The 25,829-nt window shown below is 40.1% G+C and overlaps 3 protein-coding genes across 4 annotated transcripts; all 3 read left to right on the top strand.

The window, feature by feature from the left end:
* Positions 1-5,078: 5,078 nt before the first annotated feature.
* LOC146991501 (CD209 antigen-like protein C) lies at positions 5,079-7,979 on the top strand. Its single transcript, XM_085788958.1, has 7 exons — positions 5,079-5,157; positions 5,727-5,789; positions 6,303-6,371; positions 6,494-6,556; positions 7,114-7,238; positions 7,347-7,447; positions 7,574-7,979. Exons 1-7 carry the CDS (start codon positions 5,079-5,081, stop codon positions 7,713-7,715), a joined length of 642 nt encoding a protein of 213 aa, XP_085645084.1. The 3' UTR covers positions 7,716-7,979.
* Positions 7,980-9,287: 1,308 nt separating this feature from the next.
* LOC146991500 (CD209 antigen-like protein C) lies at positions 9,288-11,307 on the top strand. Its single transcript, XM_085788947.1, has 7 exons — positions 9,288-9,337; positions 9,557-9,646; positions 9,865-9,867; positions 10,436-10,525; positions 10,696-10,838; positions 10,917-11,017; positions 11,148-11,307. The coding sequence occupies exons 1-7, from the start codon at positions 9,295-9,297 to the stop codon at positions 11,305-11,307; spliced, it is 630 nt and encodes a 209-aa protein (XP_085645073.1). The 5' UTR covers positions 9,288-9,294.
* Positions 11,308-12,843: 1,536 nt separating this feature from the next.
* LOC146991499 (centrosomal protein of 95 kDa-like) lies at positions 12,844-25,793 on the top strand. Of its 2 annotated transcripts, none has more exons than XM_085773649.1 (21): positions 12,844-13,096; positions 13,860-13,988; positions 14,551-14,658; positions 14,879-14,989; positions 16,099-16,219; positions 17,236-17,354; positions 18,422-18,588; positions 18,861-18,930; positions 19,159-19,217; positions 20,044-20,234; positions 20,369-20,492; positions 20,650-20,767; positions 21,049-21,260; positions 21,679-21,774; positions 22,187-22,337; positions 23,192-23,364; positions 23,482-23,556; positions 23,742-23,894; positions 23,994-24,140; positions 24,297-24,368; positions 24,779-25,793. In XM_085773649.1, the coding sequence occupies exons 1-21, from the start codon at positions 13,072-13,074 to the stop codon at positions 24,953-24,955; spliced, it is 2,598 nt and encodes an 865-aa protein (XP_085629775.1). In that variant the 5' UTR covers positions 12,844-13,071; the 3' UTR covers positions 24,956-25,793. The 2 variants fall into 2 exon arrangements, with proteins under 2 accessions (XP_085629775.1, XP_085629766.1); XM_085773640.1 differs by having other exon boundaries at positions 18,368-18,588.
* The last annotated feature ends 36 nt before the right edge of the window (positions 25,794-25,829 follow it).

Here is a 25,829-nt window from a genome sequence, read left to right as displayed (position 1 = left end):
CAACTATACCAGTGTGCCATATGAGGCATTTTTAAACTGCTGACTGAAATATCAGTGAAAGTTTTACACTCTGGCAGTGTGAGAACATGAGGGAAAATGAAACACACCATAACAAGTAACATCAGCGATTGCTGTTTCCTATTTTACTGATGTTACTTTCATTTCATAGGAAGTTCACATTTTCAGCAGAGGTCAAATCTTATAATTGGAGTCCAAGATGAAAGGTAACTCTCGCTGAGATGAGGAAGCTCAAATGGGTATTCTGCTTAGTAAGCTTGGAGAAACATTTAAAAAGTAGAGGCAAGTCAAAGATCAGCACAATCCCAATAATCCACAGTGACTATCACAGTTCATAACTCTGCTGTCGGTACAATATGGCAAGTGCAGAGGGCTTTGAACTCATGGAGGATGAAAACCTCTGTGTTGGTTCAGTCTCTGAGAACGGGTCCGGTGACGTGTCTTCAGCAGCGCCTGGTGAGATGCATTTTCCCTGATTTCCTTCATTTAATTAGCAGCATTTATTTGTGTTTGATGAATTTATTTATTTATTTGGTAAATGCTCGTAGCCCTGGTTTTGAAATGTTGTACTTTCTTACTTACTAACTTGGTTCTAAGCATTTAACCAACCAGTTTTCTAACCTCATTAATAAAATCTAATTCAACAAGTATGAAACCCATGGACTCAATCACCAAGCAGACAGCTAAAATTGATCCGCATCCGGGAAAGATCATTTGTTTTGCCGTTTTTCAAAATCCCCTAGCCTTGCCCCCTTGGCTACTTGTCTTTTCATATATGAGTTTTATGAAAAATATATCAAAGTCTTTGCAGCAGTTGTCAATTCCAGTCGTCATTCATGTATTTAGAAACCACAGTGTTTGCATGGGGAGTAAAAATGCCTAAAATGGATCAGTGCTGGCAAATGGCTCCCAGAGAGCTTTGACAGTGAATCATAAGGAAACCAATTATGACTCAAGCTACAACTACAAGAATATGGCAGAACAGGCCCAAAACCACCAGACTGAACTGTCAGTAGGAAAATCAGATTGTCTGTCTGTGTCACTATGTTCATGTTGTTTTTGCAGGAAGGAAACCCTACAAACTGTTGGCTGTGGGCTTTGCACTCCTGGTTTTCCTACCAGCTGTTTTCAGTATTTCTCTGCGTCTTGCTTTCAGTGAGTTACATTTATCTTTTTTAGCACCATCATCATCTGATTTTATGTATTGTATATACACTCAGTGCAGTAAACATTCAGAGACAAAAAATTAGGAAGTTGGAATGAAAAACAGTGTCAAAGGGAGGTGCCGTGTGGAGCAGTGGGTTGAGTAGGCGCCCCATGCAGAGGCTGCAGTTCTCGCTGCAGTCAGCCCCGATTCGAATCTCGCATCGGGTGGCCCTTTACTGCATGCCATTCACCTTCGCTCCGTCTCTTCATTCCCTGTTTCTATTATACTGTCAAATAAAAAAAAGTCTCAAAAGACATGAGAAATGTTGTTTTATTCTTCATGTTGTCACAGTGTTCAGCTGGTTAACCTATTTTGGACAGTATATTTGTAGCCTATACTCTCATTATGTCTTATTTATCTCTTCATTTCTTGCCCAGATGAGAAGCCCAGACTTAAAAACCTGACCAAAGAGATCGAAGAGTTGAAGAGGATTAATTTTGGTGAGTATGCGGATGAAATACCACAATAATCAGGCCTTAAATCTAAAACATTGCAACAATCATCTCAAACAGTAAATACATTAGACTAATGTTCTCTTTGCCAGATGTTGAGACCAGGAACAAGAACCTGACTGAAGAGAGAGATGAACTGAAGAGAATCAACTCTGGTATGTTTGAGGATGAAACTAGTCCAATAATTAGACCACATACTCATCAAATATCCAGAGTGGCCCAGGTGTGGCCTCTGGACAGTATCGTGAGTCACTCATGTAGCAGAGGTTTCACGGGTAAAGTTTGTGTCCAAGTCTGTTGTTCCATAATTAGTACTCACATGTTGTCAGATATTGATGATGATAATGGTTTTTGTTGAAAATACTAAAGAAACCACTTGATATTTAAACTTTAGTCTAGTATAGCCTTTTTGGTTGTGGACACATTCAAACCACCCGATTTCAAATAAATAGAGTTCATTGAACAAAGTGTGAAATGTGACGAAGGACTGAGATAACTGCTTGTCACTTGTCTCTCAGGATCAGTAACACCCAATGCCTAAATGTTACTGAGCCATCATATTTGGTATTGCAGGAGAACTGTGGCTGTCAATCAGAGGAGGAAGTTAGAAATGAGAAACAATTCAAAGTCACAGTTCTCAGTCAGTGAACCTGTTCAAAGTCTAATAACTCTGACTATTTTTATTGACCTAAGTTTGTAGCTAACAGAATGGTTTATACTCATGAATACTCGAATTACCATTATTACTGCTAATAATAATAATACATCAGCCTATCAAAATGATGTGTCATGAACTGTCTACGTTCATCTCTTCACCAGATCTTGAGGCCAGCTTTAAAAATGTGGCTGAAGAGCGAGACGAGCTGAAGAGAATCAACGCTGGTAAATATGAGGAAACAGCTACTCGAATACTCCTAATCCAAGCAGATGCAAGAACAATACAAATGTCACATGTCATGACAGCTCCGGTTAACAACAAATTGAATCTTAATGCACTGCAGTTAAAGTGTCTATGATCTTGAACATTAATATTACAATGAAATGAAGCATCTATACTGAAGAAAAACATAAACACAACACGTTTTGCTCCCATTTTGATGAAATAAGAGATCTTAGCCTTAAGCACACACACATTTGCACCATGCAGCCCAAGTTCAGTGCCACACCAGTGGTAGAAGATTAATTAATCTTGCTAGATGAGAAATGCTCATTAACATGAATTTAAAGACATGGCTACCACGCCAGACACAAGACGGGAATTATTTAGTCTAATGTAGGATACTTGTTGATGACTCACTGACTGAAAGTGTGGAAATGAACGTGACGATTTTTTTATTAACATGTTAAAGGAGAGTGGACACACTGGCTGCGTTGTGGAAGGCACGCGTCCCATGCCTCATGGCTGCTTCATATGATCTAGATAATGTGTGTTTCTTGACCTGTTGATCATGTCACGTTCATGTCATAGCAGCAACATTACATAAAACCATCCTCTACTATAGTACATTACAGCTGTAATTACTTACAGTTACGGTGAACTTCACTTCTGTTCTCCGACACAGTCCACCTGATGAGCTGGCTTTCTCCATTTTGTTGTTAACACAAATTAATGTAATTTGTTTCGCAGTGAATAAGGCCAGTTTCAAAAACCTGACCACAGAGAGAGATGAGCTGAAGAGGTTAAACTCCAGTGAGTATGCCACTTTCCTTTACGGATTAATAAATGATCTTGAAACTAAACTACAATAATAATAACAATCCTGATGTTCTCTCCGCCAGATGTTGAGACCAGGAACAAGAACCTGACTGAAGAGAGAGATGAACTGAAGAGGATCAACTCTGGTATGTTTGAGGATGAAACTAGTCCAATAATTAGACCACATACTCATCAAATATCCAGAGTGGCCCATGTGTGGCCTCTGCACAGTATCGTGAGTCACTCATGTAGCAGAGGTTTCACGGGTAAAGTTTGTGTCCAAGCCTGTTGTTCCATAATTAGTACTCATATGTTGTCAGATATTGATGATGATAATGTTTTTTGTTGAAAATACTAAAGAAACTACCTGAGATTTAAAGTGTGAAATGTGACGAAGGACTGACATAACTGCTTGTCACTTGTCTGTCAGGATCAGTAACACCCAATGCCTAAATGTTACTGAGCCATCATATTTGGTATTGCAGGAGAACTGTGGCTGTCAATCAGAGGAGGAAGTTAGAAATGAGAAACAATTCAAAGTCACAGTTCTCAGTCAGTGAACCTGTTCAAAGTCTAATAACTCTGACTATTTTTATTGACCTAAGTTTGTAGCTAACAGAATGGTTTATACTCATGAATACTCAAAAGTACCATTATTACTGCTAATAATAATAATACATCAGCCTATCAAAATGATGTGTCATGAACTGTCTACGTTCATCTCTTCACCAGATCTTGAGGCCAGCTTTAAAAATGTGGCTGAAGAGCGAGACCAGCTGAAGAGAATCAACTTTGGTAAATATGAGGAAACAGCTACTCGAATACTCCTAATCCAAGCAGATGCAAGAACAATACAAATGTCACATGTCATGACAGCTCCGGTTAACAACAAATTGAATCTTAATGCACTGCAGTTAAAGTGTCTATGACCTTGAACATTAATATTACAATGAAATGAAGCATCTATACTGAAGAAAAATATAAACACAACACGTTTTGCTCCCATTTTGATGAAATAAAAGATCTTAGCCTTACAAGCATTAAGCACACACACATTTGCACAGCCCAAGTTCAGTGCCACACCAGTGGTAGAAGATTAATTAATCTTGCTAGATGAGAAATGCTCATTAACATGAATTTAAAGACATGGCTACCACGCCAGACACAAGACGGGGATGATTTAGTCTAATGTAGGATACTTGTTGATGACTCACTGACTGAAAGTGTGGAAATGAACGTGACGATTTTTTTATTAACATGTTAAAGGAGAGTGGACACACTGGCTGCGTTGTGGAAGGCACGCGTCCCATGCCTCATGGCTGCTTCTATGATCTAGATAATGTGTGTTTCTTGACCTGTTGATCATGTCACGTTCATGTCATAGCAGCAACATTACATAAAACCATCCTCTACTATAGTACATTACAGCTGTAATTACTTACAGTTACGGTGAACTTCACTTCTGTTCTCCGACACAGTCCACCTGATGAGCTGGCTTCTTCCATTTTGTTGTTAATACAAATGAATGTAATTTGTTTCCCAGTGAATAAGGCCAGTTTCAAAAACCTGACCACAGAGAGAGATGAGCTGAAGAGGTTAAACTCCAGTGAGTATGAGGATAACATGATTATTTCCTTTACGGATTAATAAAGTATCTTGATCATGATCTTCTTGAAACTAAACTACAATAATAATAACAATCCTGATGTTCTCTCCACCAGATGTTGAGGCCAGGAACAAGAACCTGACTGAAGAGAGAGATGAACTGAAGAGAATCAACTCTGGTATGTTTGAGGATGAAACTAGTCCAATAATCAGACCACATACTCATCAAATATCCAGAGTGGCCCAGGTGTGGCCTCTGGACAGTATCGTGAGTCACTCATGTAGCAGAGGTTTCACGGGTAAAGTTTGTGTCCAAGTCTGTTGTTCCATAATTAGTACTCACATGTTGTCAGATATTGATGATGATAATGGTTTTTTGTTGAAAATACTAAAGAAACTACCTGAGATTTAAACTTTAGTCTAGTATAGCCTTTTTGGTTGTGGACACATTCAAACAATCACAAATAAATAGAGTTCATTGAACAAAGTGTGAAATGTGACAAAGGACTGACATAACTGCTCACCTCAGACAGAAAATCCCAGTCGCAGTTGGATCAGATGTTTTAATGTCAGAGTTTATAGAGCATAACAGCTATTTAAAGGGTTTGTTGCCCAGTGAATAAGGACAGTTTCAAAAACCTGACTACAGAGAGAAATGAGAGATGAGCTGAAGAGGTTAAACTCCGGTGAGTATGAGAATGACACTATACTACAATAATAATAACAATCCTGATGTTTTCTCCACCAGATGTTGAGGCCAGGAACAAGAACCTGACTGAAGAGAGAGATGAACTGAAGAGGATCAACTCTGGTATGTTTGAGGATGAAACTAGTCCAATAATCAGACTTCAGACCCATGGAGGTGTCAGTGCTGCTGGACATATTTTAACCCTGTCAGCAGAATGTGTGCTGGGAAAATAACCAGATAATTTTTACCAGACAAAGTTAAGAGGACATCAGTGGACTATTTATAAAGAATAAAATAGATTATTTTCTTCAAATTGTTTAGCCACCTTCTCTTTGAACTACAATTGAATTTAATACATATATGCGCAATTTGAATTAGTTTAAATGTGCCTTTAATGGACCAAACAGCTGAGAAATGAAAGTGATGTAACCTAATTATTTCTGCTGCTGAGAAATCAGCAATGTAAATTACATATGGATGATAATTCTGAAGAAAGACTGCGTTCACTGATACTCACTGATAGACTTCTGACTGTCATATCATGTCAATTACAAGTGTTCAATTAACCATCTGCTGATTTTTAGATCCATATACTATATCTGGTTAATGCAAATGATCATGGAAATTCTGTTTCAGATATTGAGGCTAGTAGTAAAACTCTGACCACAGAGAGAGATGAGATGGAGAAGAAGCTGAATATCTCTGGTGAGTATGATGGTGAAACTATGGTCAGTAAGAAGAGTTTCCATTGGCTGCAGATTCAAAAGTTGTGTCTTTATTATCCAAGTATATATTTTATCCTATAACCTCTCAACTCAAAATGACAGTTTCTCAGCACAAGTCTCTGACTGAAAAGATGGACAAGATAAACAGCAGGCTGTCAACCAGAGGTGAGTATGAAATTATAGTCAGAATCTCTTTATTGTCATTGCTTAATGCAACGAAAGTGCAATGCAATAGTATAAGTTAAAAACAAAGCAACCAAGAACAACAAGTAGACAAAAAAAACCAACAAGGACAGTTATATAAAAAGCAAATAAAAAAAATGTTTAGAGTAAAATGAATAACCAGTTGAACCAATGAAACAACGCCTGACCCAGCCCCTGGAGAGGAGGGGCCTCATCTCTCAAGACAGTTCCCCACCCAGTGTTTCAGTGGCAGATGATTATGCTTCAGTGCTGTGGACAGCTTGGGAGAAACCATCTCAGGTCAGCAAAGGCAGTCACACCGTTCCTCAGCCTTGATTTAGAGCTGACAGACATGGGCAATGTGACGTGTTCTGGGGGTAAATCAGTGTGTCATCTACATAGAAGAGGTGTTTTCAGCAGCACGTGATCTACCAGCGCCAGGAAAACTGAAGGGGTGTGGTTCTTTTACCTCCATGAAAAGCCATGTGCCAGTTCTTGTTGGTAACAAGATGTTTCTGTTTCTCTCTATGCTCAACAAGGATGGGTGTATTTCAGCAACAGTCTCTATTACATTTCTTCCACTGAGAGAAACTGGCAAGAAAGTAGAAAAGACTGTCTTCAAAAAGGGGCAGACCTGATCATTATCAACAGCAAAGAAGAACAGGTGTGTGGTTGTGTAAAGGAAAAATAGAGGAAGCATGCAAAGGTTGAAATCAGTTTAACTTCACCATTACTATTATTATTATTACTTGTCTGTTCCCTCATACACAAGGAATTCACACGCCAGTTCAAGAAGTACTTGTGGATTGGACTCACTGACACAGAGACTGAGGGGAAATGGAAATGGGTGAATGGGACTCCGCTGACGACAAGGTTCACACGTTATTTCAATCACAGCAAATATGTCAAGCTATTTTCATGATGTTTGATTTTCACTTGCTCATCCCTTATGTTGCTGCCAGTGAAACGTGTCTTGGGTTTTTGTGATCTTCATTTCAGCTTCTGGAATTCAGGGGAGCCAAATGGTCAGAGAGGTGAAAACTGTGCGCAAACAAAACATCCTGATCGGGAAAACAACTGGAACGATGAAGGTTGTTCCAGATCACACTACTGGATCTGCGAAGAGAACATTTCCCCTTAACTCTGCAACCAAACCTGTCAGACAACACAGAAAACAGGACAGGAAACATTTTTCAACTCCAGCTGAACACAGGAATAGATTTATTCTCTGATTGTTGTTTTGTTTTCATTGTGCATGTGGACATCATTTTCCTTGTTTGTTGGCTTCATATATACAATGTTTTTTACTGTACTGCAGGGAAAGCAGCAACTGGATGTAAATCCAATGTAAAGCCAATACAGGACTATTTTTTATACTGTAGCCTACTGCACATGCTTTTATTCCTCTCTGCTGTTTTTCTGTATCATATCAATATTTCTACACTGTAAAGTTGTGGTCCCAGGGCTTTCTCCTCAAAATATTACATTGATTACTTTTCATGAAAACCCTGAGATTACAGCAGATTCTTGGACATCTTTTCGTCAAATTACATTTTTCTGATCATATGCGGTATGTCCAATTCTGATTTTTTTTATTTTTTTTTATTGATGATGCACATTTTCAAAGTACGTCTGATACAGAAAAATGATTTGAAAACCTTCATGATTCTGCAGCAGGTAATGTTATAGTTACATATAGTATTGCCTAATCTGAGTGTATGTTCAAATAACTTCACTATCGCAAAAACCTATATTAAATAATTACTCTCCTAATTTAATTTGTTTTGTTCCTAATCAAATTATTCTGACTTGTCATTTTCCATTCAAGCCCCTGAGAGGGATAGAGAGAGAGAGAGAGTCAGTTCATAATGTGATTTAAAAAAAATCATGATTAGGTGAGAGGAAGCGACCATGCAAACAGAAACATTTAATACATTTATTTACCCTCTAGCAGTCCATCACAGCTCGCAACCACATCCTGCACAGGAGCAGTAATACTGTAAAACAGATATGTTTTGATAAAGTACAGGCTTTTAATCTCACAAGAGGAGATCAAAGTCAGGCCAATGTTGCTGTAAACAGATCTAGCTTTTTTATATCTGTATTTGTTTACAGATGTCTCTCCTCCTGTGGGAACCCGTAAGTGGATGTTGGTCAATGTTGTCTATACCAAGATACTTCATGCAAAATAGGCTTGTGTTTGTTTCAGGATAGGCTTATAATATCATAAGAGTGAATGTGTAGAGTTAATGTCTGGGTGGCATATTATTGTTGCAAAACCTCTCAGGGAGAAAACCAGAAAATAAATCTCAGGACGTCAAGCATGCTTAGGCTATTAACTTCTACTAAGATGTTAGTACCTTTGTGAAAGGTCAGGAGTTGATTTTTTATGTAAATAAACATGACTGTGTGACATCTTGAGCGATCTGTACATTTGTATTGAGGGGTTAAGGTCACAGTACTGTGGGAAGAAAGGATAGAAACAGCCTCTGCTCTCTGTTTACGATCTAATTATAAACATCGTAGGGAACGAGGCAGATAGCAAAGTCAAAGTGAGAAAGTGTGGGGGTGACATGTTGCTGAGAGATAAGAGATGAAAGAAGTGTGATGCTGAGGTGAGCAGATTGATATCTGGGATGGATCAGTTCAATTCTCATTAAACTCTGTCACAGCCCAGTGGGTTCAGTATTTTGGGGTTTGTTTTGTTAGTGGAGTCTGTGATGGCTATGGAAAACAGAAACCTACCTGATGCTTCAGCCAGCGGTAAGTAACTTTAAGACTGGAAAAAGAGGCTTTATATGATCTCCCTTCTTGGATAGTGATCTGTTTGGATGAAGAGCATGAGTTACTCCTCTAACACAGAGGGCAAAATACTTTTTTTTTTCCAGGGAAGGGGTAAAAAAAAAATAGTTACATGGAAGTGGATGATTTGTTTGCTTCCAGAAGACAATATATGGATTGTTTGTATGTTTGTGCACACAGAGAGAAAACTCCACAAACTGGTTGCTGTGAGCTTTGGACTCCTGTGTATCCTCCAAGCTACTCTCAACATCACCCTGCGTCTTGCTCTCTGTGAGTCGTCTTAAAATTATGAGCTGCTGCCGTCTGTTACTTATGTTGTAATTTAACAAATGAATATCATCATAACGTTTGAAACTGCCTAATTATGTAGCATCACACTATGAATAAATGCATGTCCAAATTGTGATCATCGGATGATCACTTTCTAAATATTATAGACTAATTAACAACAATAAGCATTAACTTTGTGCAAGTTCATGGTGCAATAGATGGTTGGATTGCATTCAAAGATCAAAAAAGGATAAACAAGGCTTTCCACTTTCAAGTTGTGAGTCTTTTCAAGTACAGTTACTGTCTTGCCGGGAGTTTACTATTTGTTGAAAAAATAAATAAACTTGCAGTTTGTTGCTATAGATGATATTGGGGTTTTATGATAATGACAAAAATCAAGCAAAATACAGAAAAATAAGGATTAATGACAACATCTCTGCTGTGAGATCAGCAACACTGACACTTAAAGTGAGTAAAAAAATGATGGAAGTGACAAAAATACATATTCAGAGCATCTGTTACCACATCCAAATGACCGGTTTATATTTACTGATGATTTACAAACATAAAAATATTAATTATAATGTAAATGTGGGTGAAAAACAGATTTTCCTCTTGGACACTGAAAGTGCAACGCAGCAGCAATGAGCCAAGGAGTTTAGATCACACTAAAACACCCACAGAACAAAAAACACATTTACAAGTGTTAGCATCTTTTTACATCTTCCCCCTAAACTGACTGTTACAACAATGAAACAAAAGGGAACGTGTTCATCTATTTGCTCACAGGCAATGATGATGATACAAGCGACTTTGAGGCCATGATCAAAAACCTGACTGAAGAGAGAGAAGAGATAAAGACGAGGCTGAACATGTTTGGTGAGTATGAAGCAACATGACGGTACTTGTTACTACTGTGTGTGTGTGTGTGTGTGTGTGTGTGTGTGTGTGTGTGTGTGTGTGTGTGTGTGTGTGTGTGTGTGTGTGTGTGTGTGTGTGTGTGTGTGTGTGTGTGTGTGAAGCTTTTATAATGTTGTTATCTTTAACAGAACGATACACCAAACAAGGATGGGTGTATTTCAACAAAAGTGTCTATTACATTTCTTCCACTAACAAATCCTGGCAAGACAGCAGAGAGAACTGCCTGCAATGGGGAGCAGACCTGGTGATTATCAACAGCAAAGAAGAACAGGTGTGTGGCTGACAGAATAACAACCAGATCAAAAAAAAAGTTATTCATTGTTGGTGGTTTCTCTCCATAATAAACTAGGAATTCATGAGACAGTTCAAAAGGATCACCTGGATTGGACTGACAGACGCAGAGACAGAGGGCACATGGAAATGGGTGGACGGGACGTTGTTGAACACAAGGTTTGTAAATTAGACCAGGCAAAGGTTTCTATATGCTAACACACTATGGTTTTACTAATCTTTAGTCAGTATCAGTTCATCAACAATCCATGATTGTCTCAGTTAAAAGCTGATGGTGATTTGGTTTCAGCTACTGGCATACGGCGGAGCCCAACACCTTTCATGGCAGAAATGAAGACTGTGTTGAAACAAGGTTCTATGGAAACGTGAACAGCTGGAATGATGTACAATGTGACACGAAAAACATCTGGATATGTGAAAAGGTGGTGACTTTGGGTGCTGAGTTATAAAGCCACCACTTTTTCACATGGTAACTGTAACTGCGGGGAAAGTGGCCCATTAACAAACATACAAGCCAGTGTGATTGATATTTTTAATGGGAGACATCACACATAATTTAAGTATAGAGACGAAACTCAATTTTAACCAATTACAAGTTAGTTGTATTCATTCAAATTTGTAAACAGCCTGAGGTGTAAAAGGTGTGGGTCGCCTATCAGCAATAAACTGCACTTGCTGTACTGACTTTTTTCTTTGTTCAAAATTACAATTTGTTATGATTACATGTATTCAATTTTCTATGACACTGAGGTGTTCCTACTAATTGCTATTAACTATAGGAAGAGAAAAGAAAAAACAGCTTGTATTATGTGAAATTCTTACCAAATGCCATAACATCAATCTGACTGTTAAACACGATGAGACTGGTTCATGAGGAGGAATCTAAAAATCTAGTTGTGACTTCAGTTTTGGGTGTGTGATTGACAGTGAACGGGCTGGTGAGACAGAAATAGTCCGAAGCTTTTCTTGTAACCATGACAGTGATATTTACAGTATATGCTGAATGAAACTGATAATTCTACTCGTGAGATTGTGTGCATACATACATTTTTTTTCTATAGCTGTGTTTTCCTGTCAGGAAGTGTTTATAAATAATATAATATTTGTATAAATAAACTTACAGATTCCTGTATGTATGTATACTTGTATCGGTCCATATGCTTTACACTGAACCATAGTCATGAAACATAAGGCTTCCTTTGTTTGTAACTTTTTGATTTCCTTTGATTAAAATGTTGCTATGTTTCAATTTACATTTTAATGTTTCATGCTATTATTTTTATTCAGTGGTCTCCATGTGTTACATTATAAAGCACTTTTAGCTGCCTTTATATAAAAAATGGCAAATAGGCTACAAATAAATGTGCCTTGGTTATAACATTAAGAAGAAATGCAAGGAATTGACCTCCTTAAAATGTATAGGCTGCCTCCCTTTTGCACAAACACCCTGATTACACACACAGTATGGTTTTAAAATAAGATCAAACCAACATGTTTATCACTCACGATCATTTACTTTTGCTTGCAAATAGGTTTGTAGTGTGTATGTGCCATACAATACAGATACAGATGCAGTCTTTGCTCTGTTCATTGGCTGTTGCTGAAATGGTGCATAGCCTACTTTAAAGTGAGATAGATGCTTCGTATGGATACAGACTATAAACTCTACAGTGTTCAAAGTTGTTGAGAAAATAGTTGCTATATGTTGCTTGACATCATGTGCTGACAGAGATTTACACTGTGATTTCATTCTTATAAGATTATGAGAGCAGGCAACACACTTGCCTCTCTGCCCTGATGCAATGACCTCACAGTCCTGTAACAGACACATTTCAGAGCTGAATAATTTGTTGGTGGAACTATGTTGAAATAAAGTCAAAAACAACATCAACACGACGGTTTCACAAAGATAACACTTGCTGTAGCTGTAGAGCTCTCTTATTTGCCTGCGTTGTGCAGCGCCGCCAGCAGAGGGCGCCACGCGGCCGGCGCAGGACACTTCCGGAAACAAAGAGCGAAGCGTAACGTCCAATCAGAGAAGAGTTCTGTTTTAAACGCGAGCCGACAGTTCGTTCTCCCGGCGACTGGAAAAACCACAACAACACCACGACAGACGTCCGCTCTTCACACGTCTGAATCACAAGAGCCTGGTTTTTTTATAAAGTCAGTCGGTTGGTTTTGAGCTTCACCTGCCTCTCGTCGACAGCCGTTTCATGGGAACCCCGGAGGGAGAGAGAGGTGAGGCAGCCGAGACCGAGCGCTCCTGTCCGGACAGGGCTAACGACACGTAACGCTAACCAGCGCTAGCTCAGCAGCTGCCCCGGCTGTCGCTTCTTCCGCGCCGTCACCGAGCCGGACAGCTCGTGTAGATAACTTACATGTATTTTACACATGGCGTTGCTTTATTGTTGAGAGTTCACGGTTGAGTGCGTTGCTCACGTCATGTCCTCGTTAGCAAACAGACCGAGTTAGCATCGTTAGCTTAGCTGCCGTTGAGTTAATCCAGCAGGTAAAGTTACAGTGAAACAGCGTTAGAGGTGACGTGAGGGCAGGAGGGGACCTAAGGTGAGGCTTGGCTTCGTGTTTTATCATCACCAAATCAAAGGAACCGTATCTATTCATCATAAACCGGTTGTGTGTCCGCAGTAGCCAGATTTGTCCTCACAGTGGTTTATGTGTGGATGAGACGCGGAGAGATGACTCCCCGCTCCCACAGGGAAGTGAAGTTTACCGCGGACCTCGGCGGCACACATCCTGAATTAAAAGATTTCACCCCCAGAGGTTGTGCTGCTGAGGCATTGTTTTTGAATAAGTAACCTGTGAACACCACCAAAAATGTACTCTACCCACCCTTTATTTACACATGTGACACACTGTAGATTCAGCTCGGATCACTTTTTTCTTATTCTACAGGTCGGACTTTCTAGCTTTTCAATTGAAATGCTCTACATAAAGACTGTGAAGCTGGTCATGAACGAAACTGTTTTGTGTTTGTTTTCAGACTGGGTGGATGTGGCAAATGATCTGTTCAGTAAGTGTCACATCAACCTGAGGCTGAGGAAACTGGCGGACTGTGATGCAAATGTTTTCATTACTCTGTATGAGAACATCTTGGGGGAGAAAGTACCAGGTAAGAGCAAACTGGAGACTTAAGAGGACTGAAAACGGCCATTAGTTGATCAGCATCCAATAAGCCATAGTGCTGTCTTGTTCTTTGTGTTTGGGATGATTAGATGCACATGTTTGTTTAATTCTCTGATAGATATCTCCAGATTTTGAAGTGCAAAACACATGACATTTACAGACCAAGTGATAAATAGATTAATGTATCAAAAAAATCATCCAAGTAGATGAATTGTTAAAAGTAACTAGGTGTATCCATAATATCTATGAACGGTTCTAAGAAATATATGACCTTGGTCTTATTAAGAAAGGTATTTGAATCCTAAACAAAAGCCTCAAACACCCACAATTTTCAGTTTAGACATGTGGTTTTAGTGTAGATCATGAGTGTGCTTAGTATGTCAGGAATGCTAAAGACTTTTAAGCATGCTATCACAAGACGTTGCTGGATTCTTTACTGCTTTGCTTGTACAGAGAAGAGCTCAGTGTGTATGCATTTCATTGTTTCTGTAGTTTCATGACATGGTTTGTGTAGTTCACATTTTGTGGGTGTCCGTTTGTGTGTTAAGATTATATTGCAGGACCGCGCAGTCAAGAGGATGACGTCCATAATGTCCAGTCTGTGATTGACTCGCTGTCCCTGGATTACCTTCAGATCAGCCTCTCACACATCACAGGTATATATAGTATATATATCTTTCATTTGAAACAACAAACCCAGCTCACTCAAAATATCTGCATCAATAACTTAATGCATGTATGGATGAAGATTATCTTTGATTCACTGGGTAATAATTGCAAGGTCTGCCTAATCGGGGCGGCATGGCAGATTTCTCCTACCTTGTTTTGCTTCAATAATAAGAGAGTGTAATGCTGAGGATGGCTGCTTGTTCACAGGAGAAAATGTTGTCAGAGGGGACAAAGAGTCTGTCAAGAACCTGCTGGAAATCTTTGACGGCCTCCTGGAATATCTCAACGAGGAGATAAGTGGGGAGTCACAGAGTGGTGGTAAGAAGTTTAATTCATTACTCTTTCCTCCTCAGCTTCATAAATAAAAGCAAAATAAACATGACTGACTCAATTATGTAAAAAAAAAAAAGTACTTAATCATTTTTAAGATTCCTAATCTATTCAAACCCTACTAAACTATTTTAGTATGTTATTTTATTTCCGTAACTTAAAAAGCTGGTGCCATGTTAGTAAGTATCAGAACGGGAGTCCAATTGCGAAGTCTAAGTTTATTAATACCTTTCCATTGATGCACAGTTCTCGTCATTAAAGAGCAGAGGCTCTAGGGCCTTTTTCATTGCAGTCTTTAGTAGCCTCTGTCCTCAGTTTGCCTGAAACTGCTACTTCTCCCTTTTCCCTGAATCCTGACTATGACACCAGTCTTTGTTGAGGTGAGATTGCCTGTTTGTCCTCCAGCATGAACTGGACAGAACATGTCTTGAACACAGTTTAAGACCAACTGGCACAGGACTTTATGGAGAACAGTCTGCCCTCTTGATTTAGTAGAACTGAGCATGCCTTTGTGTGACGTGCCTGTCCCTCAGACCACTGCCAAACAGCAATTAGTTACTAATAACTGTGTCTGCACTTACAAATGAAGTGTGTTTCTAAACAGCCTGGTGAAATTTCCTGAATGTGGCATAACTAAATTGGTATTGACTTCAATAGAAGCTAACAGTGGTCCGTTTGTTTTATGAGAATATTGAATGCGTGGGTTGTTTTGAGCTGAAATGTTTATTAATTTGATCTACGGTGACATTTTTGCAGCGAGTCTCACTTCAGTGTAAAATTTCACTTCTGCATTTGGTGATTATTTTGGGTAATAGTTGATATAATATTAAGGTTTACTCTTTGACTAAAAAAGTACAACATGACCTGAGTTGTCTGTCAGACTTTTTTTGACTGTGAATCCTTTGAGTTTTGCCTTTTTTTAAAAGACTGATGGGTTTTCACAGCATTGTCAATTAAAGGTCACATGAGTTTGTTCCTCTTTAAAATTCCATGGAGACCATTACATGTTTTAATCACAAGTATTACATTGACTGTGGTTCAGTGTTTTTGTCTGCGTTTCATTTGTATTCTTCATGTCTTTCTCTTTTTCTCTTCAGAAGAGCCAAATAACGGTCTCAGTGAGGATGTGCTCGGTGAAACCAAGGAGTCAGCAAGCTGCCCTGCCACACAACACAAAGAGACCAAGCTGGAGGGAGCTTCTTTGTCTTCCACTGAAGAGTAAGAGCTCCTTCACAAACACTACAAAATCACTCGACTGGGGATGAATTATTAGGGGTTTTATGTTTTAATTATGGCAAGACCATGGGTGCTACACTCTCATTTCAGAACTGATTTTGGCCGAACTCCCCAGAAATTAGTTGTTGTCACAATACTGTGACCCCACTCCTTTGGTTTTCTCATGATAATTTTTTTTTAGGTAACATGAGTGTTGATCGTACATGAGCTCATAACCTATGCATTTTTTTTGCTTATCCCAAACATACCACTGTTGCCACCCCTAGACATGTAAAAGCCACAATTTCCTCAAGAAAGCTATTCCAGGCAGCAGTTTCTTGTGAATGTGATAGATTAGGAACTTCTGGAAAGGATTTATCTAATTAATCAAATTTCGATTCATATACTAATTATGACACAATTTAACAAAGTTATCTTTTATATTCAAATAGCCAAATGTCAACTTCACTGTAACATCATAATGCAAAAACACAGAGGTTACAATTCAGTGCTTGTCAGGAACATACTGCTTGTATCTTAGTTGTTTAATAATTAATATCACAAACAAAGTAAAAGAATACCCACTGTTCTGTGTGCGTTGAGCGTCACCATTAACCAAGACACGACTGACAGTCACGTTTGCCCCACATGACTCTCACTATGTCACTCAGCCTCAGTGTGGATCCGGGCTGCATGTCCTGTTGACACAACAGTCAGCAAGGCTTACTTCTAAGCAGTAGTGTAAATATTAAGAGGCAGTGGGCAGATGTCGAATGGGACATTTTTAACTGATTGTGTTTTTTGTTTAGTTTAGTTTTTTTGTTTTTTTTTAGTACAGCACCAAAACATTTAACTTAACTTGAACTCTTCTAACTTTTTCCTAGACCATAATTTAATCGCATTTGTTGTTTGATCAATTTTGGAGGAGGTTTATCAAATTACTTATCAAGTTTATCAAACCACTTTGATATGTAGCTATTTGAACTTGTAGTAAATTTGAATGTGTCCTCCTCATTCAGGTCCACTGTCCAGTCCAGTAAACATTCCCTCCACTCCTTGAACACTGAGGAGATAGGATCAGCCAGTGAGCTCATCGGGCTTGGAGTCTCTGCACGCACATTTACAGGCAAACAAGAAGGTATGACACACAACCACAGACCGTCTCTAACTCTGCCAGGAGTATTTACCACACCAGTGTTTTATGCCCTCAGGTTTTTCAGTTGGGTTGTGGGCAAAGTGTCACATTAAAGCAGAAGTAAGCGATCCGGTCATTTTGGCTAATGCTGCGTTCCAGGCAGGCTTTTGAAACCGTAAATTACAGCTTCACGTCACGTCTTACAACTTTGTAGCGTACCAGGCAACCCACTCGTATTTTTCCGACCTGTTTTACCTGTGAAAGTCACTATAACGGCCACTCGTAACTTCCGACCCGTGAACTCGTACCAGATCGAACTGGTACGACTTCACAGGTCGGAAAAACACGAGTTACGAGTTGCCTTGAACGCACCATAACGTCTTGTCAGCCGATGGAGTTAGCAGCCCCCGCCCTCGTCATGGATCTATTGGTCCTCGTCCCTACGTCACCACATTCAAGCGCATCCCTTGGCTGCACACACAGCCCTTCATGCCGTTCTCTCTCCTCATTGGATAAAACTTGTAGGATACGAGAAAAGTTTTCTCCTCGGCTCAGAGCAGAGCAGAGGGACTAAGAGACCCGTATCTCGGTCCAAACACTCTATGTAAGTGATTGCTGTTGGAAGATATAACTATTTAAGACTTATATTAACACAAAAATATCGCTTACTTCTGCTTTAAGATCTGTCTTTTTGTTTGAAACAGCTTGTGGTGACACAAGCTTTAATGATCATGTTGGTTGACTCATTACAACCCGCCATGTGGCTTTACACAAAACCACTGAGACACGTTAGCGCCAACGATCAGTGTTCAGCAGAAAAGACAAAACCTACCCAACATCTTAGTCGGTCAGGTTTATTGTTTTGTGTGCAGATCCCTGTTAGCCATCACCTTCATATTTTATTGTATTTATTATTGATACATTATGATTTTTAGATATTATAAAGTGTTAAATTATAACTATAATAACTCAGTAGGTAATGAGATTTACCTTTGGTTAATTTTATTTTCTTCAAGGACTGGCTGTCCCTCCCCAAAGCTCAGATGCAGTCACCAGCTCTGCTCCTCCAGATGCCCAGGACGCTCCGCTGACTGAGCCGCTGCACATGGCCATCGCTCTGCAGCTGCCCAACCAGAGCAACACCCCCCACAGACCCAACACAGACCCACCAGCACCCGCAGCTGCTGGGTTCAGCCAAAGGCACGCAGCAGAAGAAGTCGCCCCTGTCATCACAGAGGTAGCCATATAACACAGTATGATGCAATTGTTTTACAGTCAACTTATCTTCCATTTGCATGCAGTTTGAAAGGTCATGCAAACTTCCTGAAGTTCAGTGAGAAATGAGTCACCGCAGTGTCAGCAAGTTTCTCTCTATTTGTCCTTAACGACCAATATATTTCTTATTCTAGTGATTTGACACATAAAGGAGAAGCGTATACTGACTCATGCAAAATGTCTGAAAGTAACAATTACTCCCATCCAATCCACCCTCTCTGTTTTCTCACACAGATCCCTAAACCAGGGGCTAAAACTGTTGTTAGTAACGGACTACATTCTCCTCCTCTTTGCAAATCTCCTGGTGAGTCAAAATGCATGAACTGTCTCATTAATAAGAACTTATTTTCATGTGGTTAGCTGTTCAATGGTTACATTTTGCATCACAGATCAGATTGGGGCACATAGGAACTAGATAGTTGTGCTGCTTTCAGTGGCTCTGCATGTCTCTAGCTTCGTCTCTAGCATTCACTTTTCATTCAAGAGTATTTCTTGCTTTACTTGCTGATGTCATGATTTGCTCGATTTCCAGCTCTGAGTGAGAAGTCTTTGTCCAGTCAACAAAAGGCAGAGGAGGGGGAGACACTCGAGGTACGAGAGCAACAAGCCTTCACTTGTACCAGTTGTACAGCAACCTTTAACCCCTTACACACTTACACATAGTCAGGTTTGAACGTGAGTGTTTTACATTGTTTTCTCTAATAAAGGATAGACATGGTATCATTAACTGACATACGGTGAGATACAATACACAATCTGATGGAGTCCCTGAAAAAGTAAAAAGAGGCAAAGAGTGAACATATCTCCACAGACTCTTAAGGATTATTTTCACTGATTCAATGTAGCAGTAAATACGTACATAACAAAATGTGAAACTTGATCAGGAGGTTGGATGTGGATCTGTAATTAACATTTGGAATCTGGCTGGAGGGAAGGCTTTTTAAACATCCGATTAACATCGGGTTTAATCACTGCAACGCTTAAAGTTACATAACCTGTAAATGAAAATGAATTGATCAGACCCAATATTGAAGCACTGATAAAAGGAAAAGCTTCCTTGAGCAGCCTGTTGAAGGATTCTGTCATCATGGGCTTGCTATTTGTGGGAACTGTTGAGTCGCTCTTTATAAAATACTATCTTGACCTTACACTGCAAAATGCCTTTATTATTATTTTGTACATATGAATAAAACTAACTTTGATTGAATTGCTGTTTTGGACCAGTGGAACAGGACCCCACCCTGTTCCACTAATGGACCTGTCTGTGCCTATAGAGGGGTTCAGATTAGTTTTGATACACGCAAGCCCCATGTTTTTGACAAAGTGCTCTTTGTAGCTTTCTCTCATTCTAGTTCAGATGTTCTAGTTATGTTATGTTTACCAAACTGTTAAATTTCTGTGGTGTTTCTAATTTCAGCCAACTAATGGAGGCCCCAGGAGGGTTTTGTTCCGCACCCAGCCAGATGTGCTCTTCCTCACTCTGCAGGATGAGATGGCGCCCGTCAGCCCTTCTCCACCAGACACTGAAGAGGAAGATGAAGAGGAACTGAGTTACACACAAAGGTTACAAGGCAGACAAACAGATCACGGTGGGAGGACATACCCCAGGTACGTGAGGTGACTCTACAGCTGGAAGCTACAGAATGAAGAATGTGAAGACTGAGAAATGATTTTGTGGGGATGACGTTATGTTTGCGCTCTTATTTTCTTAACACCTCTAATGTTTGTCCTTGTGTGAGCAGTGACAGGTTAGGGGAGGATTTTGAGGAACCTCTGTCATACCGCAGACAAAGCAACAAGAAAGCAGAAGAGGAGCTGCATCAGATATCTGAAAAACTGTCCCATCGACTCGAAGAACTCGATGAGGTGTGCATGTATTCTTTCACAGCACCTTGTCATCGACTTTACAACCATCAGAAGATGTGCTGCATGTTCTCATGAGAGTTTCGTATTTGTACCTTATCTCTTAAAACTTGACCTGGAAGGTGTGTGTTTTTGTGTGTATTGCCGTCAATTCCTGCAGATGCTTAAACGAGTTCTGGGAGAGAGTGGAGAGTCCAGTGAAGTCAGAGAGGAGGACAAGCAGTCCCACCACAGCGACAGTGTCATGGAGTGTCGCAAGACTCCCAGACAGCACACAGGTACCAACACATGACAGCGAAAACATCTGGAGCATATTGTTGTCATAAACAATAGATCAAACTTATGCCTACAAGTTTTGTGTTTTATACCACAGAGCACACAACAAGCTTTCATATTCACTTTTAAGCCTTTATGTAGCTATTTCACAAGTGCATTAAAATAAGTTTGCAGGGATTTACAGTTAATTAGGCAAAATGTTCCAAATTATTTGAAAGAAAATCCAATAATTAAATCATCTAATGTACCTGAAGTACATGTATTAAATTGTAACATTTATCAGTTTCAGGAGCACCTGAAGCTGAGTCCACTCACCGGACACGCTCCTTGTCACCCTCCCCTCCACGGACCCGGCGCTCCCTGCTGGGACAGATAGAAAATGCAGTGGTGGAAGCTTTGAGCCTGGATGATGGAAGACAGACGAACCTCACACTGTCTGACCAGTCAAGGCAGAGAGAGCTGCGTCACAGACTGTCTCACCGAAAACATAGCAAGGTATTAACAGCATCTTCATTTCTCTTTCAGTTTAGCTTCTATTGTGTTATACATACAAGATACAGGTGTTTCTGTTCCTGTTGTACCGAAACCAAGAAAGTATTTTTTTTAATGTGGTTATTTTGAATAATTGAGTCAACAGCATATTACTATTATTACTGTTACTGTAATATTCAGCAATGGATTCCTCCACATTGAGCTTAGTTAGATGCTCATTTCAGCCTGTATGAAACTACATGCAAAACTCGGCTGACCAGTATCAAGTGTAAAACCAAAAAAAGTACACCAAAAGTTTTGTATTTGCTTGATGGTTTTCATTTTACGACTGTGCTGATCTCAGTCTAACAAATAGAAAAATCCCAAAAAATAAATTTGCTGAGTTCCCTCTTATATAATTAAATAACTCATTCTCTTTCAGTCTCTGGAGAATAAGGTCTATGAGAAGGAGTTGAAAAGATATGAAGACAAACATCGGGCAGATCTGGACAAGGCGCGCCTCAAAGCTCAGGAAGCTGTAAGTCATAACTATGAAGTCTGTATAGAATGAGCACAGTAAGGACCCTCCCCCGTTTAGGTCACTGAAGCAGAGCTTTTTAACAATAACAGGGTCTGTGTCCTGTAGAGTAGCACTAATTGTGTAACTCTGGGTAAACACATTTGTCCAAATACAATATGCATTCAAAAAAGAGGTTTAGGCAAGAATTTCCTCCATATTAAACTTTAAAAATTACACATCCTCTGTTAGTACTGTATTTTCCACTGGAAGCTGAAGTTGAACATTTTTCAAACCTGTCAACCCAAAGACCTGGTATATCTGCAATCTGCAGCTTGAAAGAAGGGGAAATATAAAGGTCATTGCGACTGCTGGGGAAATACGTACCAATTTACTGAAGCATGTGCATTCATGTGTGTATGTGCATGTGTAGGAGCGAGAGTACAGAGAGGCCATACTGAGGGACGTTTCCCAAACCTCCGGAGTGTCCCCAGCCAGAACAAAGGCCCAGAGCAGGTCACAACAAAACGCACAGTCTACGCCAGGACGGAGACGGCAGGAAGCCTCCAGGAAAGCTCCATCAAGTAAGTCAAGGCTTGTTGTTTGATGCATGTGACTCTTTCTGTGAGTCTTTAGCACAAGTCAATTTTCCTATATAGCAGTCGTGTCTTGAAGTTATTCTAAATATTATATTCATGTATGGTATTAAAAGTGATTGTTTCCACTGCACAGTGGTATCATACTACACTTTAGGTGTAGGGTTTCTCACCACCAGTGAGCAAAACAATGCTCATCTTTTCTTTGAATTCCTTGATAGCAGATTTAATTTTCTTGCTTTGGGCTGATGCTGTAACTCTACAACAAATTTACAAAATTGTAAATTGGAGCCATGAAACAAATGGTCCACTTAAAGGCACATCTGAAACTAAGTCCATGCCTAGATTCACATTCATGTCAGTCAGACACTGTCCATCTTTGGTGTTCAGCTTTTTAGAGAATTATTTTGTTATGCACTTTTCTCGTTTTCAGTAACTTTGGTCACATGAGGTTACTGAAGCAGATCTCAACTCATGAAATAAAATAAAATGACCCTGAAAGACAGCATAAAAATACAAATATTTAGAAACTCACGCATGTTAAACTCATCAACACTTGCACAAATACAAAGGAGATCAATCTGAATTTATTGCCAGGTAGGTGCTCATGTACAAGGAATTTGCTCTGGTGTTTTGGCAAATGACAATAAACAAACTGCAATAAGAGGTAAATATCAAGCAAGAAAACACAAAGCAAGTGCTGTTGGTTTGGTTGCTTAAACTTGAATAGAAAATGTTGACATTAAAATGTGAAGATGTGGAAGATGAGAACGATGGTGTGATACTTGTGTAGTGTGAGTATACTGGTTATACGCAGTTTTGTGTCCACTCTCTCTGTGCAGTGAAGGTGAAGGAGAATGACCTCCTCCCTGTGCTCATGGAGGAGCTGCCCCACCTTCACATCTCTGCTCACACTCTGGGCAGGATGTGGGAGCAACAGATGCAGCAGGTGGACAGACTGCACGCCCTGTCGTCCTCTCATGGCCACCAGCGACGAAGCAAACAGTCCGGCCAGGTAGGGTGGTGGTGGTGGTGGCCATTACCAGTCACACCACAAAATTGAAAGCAGTAAATGTTGGTCCGTTTTGAAATATTTTGAAATATGGATGTGTGAATGTCTTCTCTCTTCCAGGTGGAGGAGGCCCAGAGGAAACATGACCTGCTGGTGGAGATCATCCACAAAGAACAGGATCATAACAAGCGTCTGGTGAGCATCAGCACAAAAACACACACTCCAACAATAACCCTTACCCGCAACAGTTACAATGGATGTTTAGAGGGTGACTGCATTATCTTAAACACATAAACAGCTGCTCCATTGCCTGCTCTCAACTTTCAGTCATACGACGATATAATACCTGACAGTTAGAAGTTGACTCGTTTGTTTTCCAGACGGACTTCAAAGAACGGATCCAGCAGCAGAAGTCGACACAGAGCAGACTGAGGGAACAAAGGCAGCAGATAGCCCGAGCCAAGAAGTATCACAACGACTACCATGTGCAGCACCGTGCCCGTCTGATGAGAGCACGCACCAAGGAGGAGAGGGTGGGTAGTGAGGACCAGTCCCAGGACACAGGTCACAACCGGCAGATCCTTTGTTTTGGGTTGATATAATGACTCAAGTGTGTCTTTGTGTCTATACAGATGTTTCGGCAGCTGTTCGAGGAAGGTTTGGAGATACAAAAAGTGCGGTTGAGAGAACAGAGAGCTTATGCCAGGGAGCAGCGCCAGGAGCATCAAAGACGACACCAGGACCAGATCAAGTCCATGGAGAACTACTACAAAGACCAAGTAGGACATGATACACATACACACAGTGACCCATGACACTCATGCAACCATGAGCATGAAGGCTGGCGCACGTAACAGATGTGTGCTTTTTGTATGGAAAATGTATATGAGGGCCTCAGGTGAGCTGAAACTCTCTTTCTGCTTTCTCTTTTTCAGTTTTCACTACTGGCTGAGAAACTTGCACAAGAGCGGCAGGACATCCAGGTTCGAAAAAAGGCTCAAGAAAAGGTAAAAAAATATAATATTACTGACTCACTGCTTTTACCGCACATGATGGTTCAACGCTCCTGATTCAGTACGGCACACTGTCTTCAGACCAAACTAGCTTTTTTTTTTAAATCAAGGGTTCTAACTAACAGTTTTATTATCTGCTCATTATTTTCTTGGTTGTTTGGGCCATTACGCATCAGAAATGTTCATCATGACTTTCTACATCCCAAAGTGATGTATTCAATTTGGAGATCATAATGTTGATCAACGAATTGTCAAAATCAAAATGCAACTATTTCCAATTTGACGTTGTCCTCCTCAGAAGTCATGCACACAACTCTTGAACTGTACATCATGCTATGATTTTCTTACAGTGTCGTCAGATCATTTCTCATATTTGCATAAATAGAGACACGTTTTGATTGCAGGCCCTGCTGAAGATGAAGCGAGAGCTGCGCTCCAGGATGGAGCGTGAGATCGGAGAACTGCAGAAAATCATCATCCAAAACGACGAAGACGACTACTTCCAGGATCTGGAGGTCCAGAGGCTGCGCAATCGGGTCCACATGGCATCTTTCCAGTACAACACTAGTTACCTGCATTGACCTGAGGAGCAGGGCTTTTACAAGAGCCACTCAATCAAGGCTGGATCTTTATAATAGGAACATGCTGTGAGGGAGTCTGTTTCTGCCATTCACAACTAAAGGTACATCACTGACGGCTGAGCAGTCCCGTCTCCTCAGGCATCTTCCTTCGTTGATTTGCACAGGAGGAGGAAAATCTTATTGCAAGAACTTAACACAAGTCCTAGTTGATTAATAAAGTGAACACACTCCAAGAAAATGTAGCTATTAGCAAATTGAGCTAACTCTTCCTCTCACCACAGCTGCTATACCTGAACTAAAAGACACCTTGGACCAAGTCCCCCTCCTACGTGGTTTTAGTACCTGGTACCTGAGAATGTTTTTCAGTGGTTCCCTCACTGTGCAGTCTTTGTGTGCTGTTCCTGTAGCAGAAAATGAGCTAAATGTTCTTCCTCTTGCCAAATGGGGACCACCAGTGCAAAGTGAAGTATGAATGTCACACACTGACCATATTTTATTAACTCCCTTTCTTCCTGTGATGCGTGATGTCTTCCTTAAATGTTTTAACCATGCCAGCAGATTATTTATTTTTTAACTTTAATGTTGTTTGATTTTTTAAAACTAACCTGGTGTGTGCTTTCTGATCACTGGGGGCGATGATAATCAGTCTCTCATGAATTTTCTTTTTCTTCATTGCATTGTTTTTAGCTCACAGCCAAAACTTACACATGCTGGTTTTGGATTGAAACACAAAGGGCTGCAATGTTAAAACACCGTCTTCTCATAGTGTGATGGATCTAATGAGCACACAACAAATGCCCTGTCATCACCAATTAAACACGTGGGCTCCCCCCTCTTACCAGTCTGCAATGTGTCTATTTCCATAAAGTTCAGC

This window comes from Trachurus japonicus, chromosome 1 (genome assembly GCF_045865225.1).
Source record: "Trachurus japonicus isolate A0001 chromosome 1, Traja_1.0".
NCBI classification, from domain to species: Eukaryota; Metazoa; Chordata; class Actinopteri; order Carangiformes; family Carangidae; genus Trachurus; species Trachurus japonicus.
This window is presented reverse-complemented; position numbering and strand designations above follow the sequence as displayed.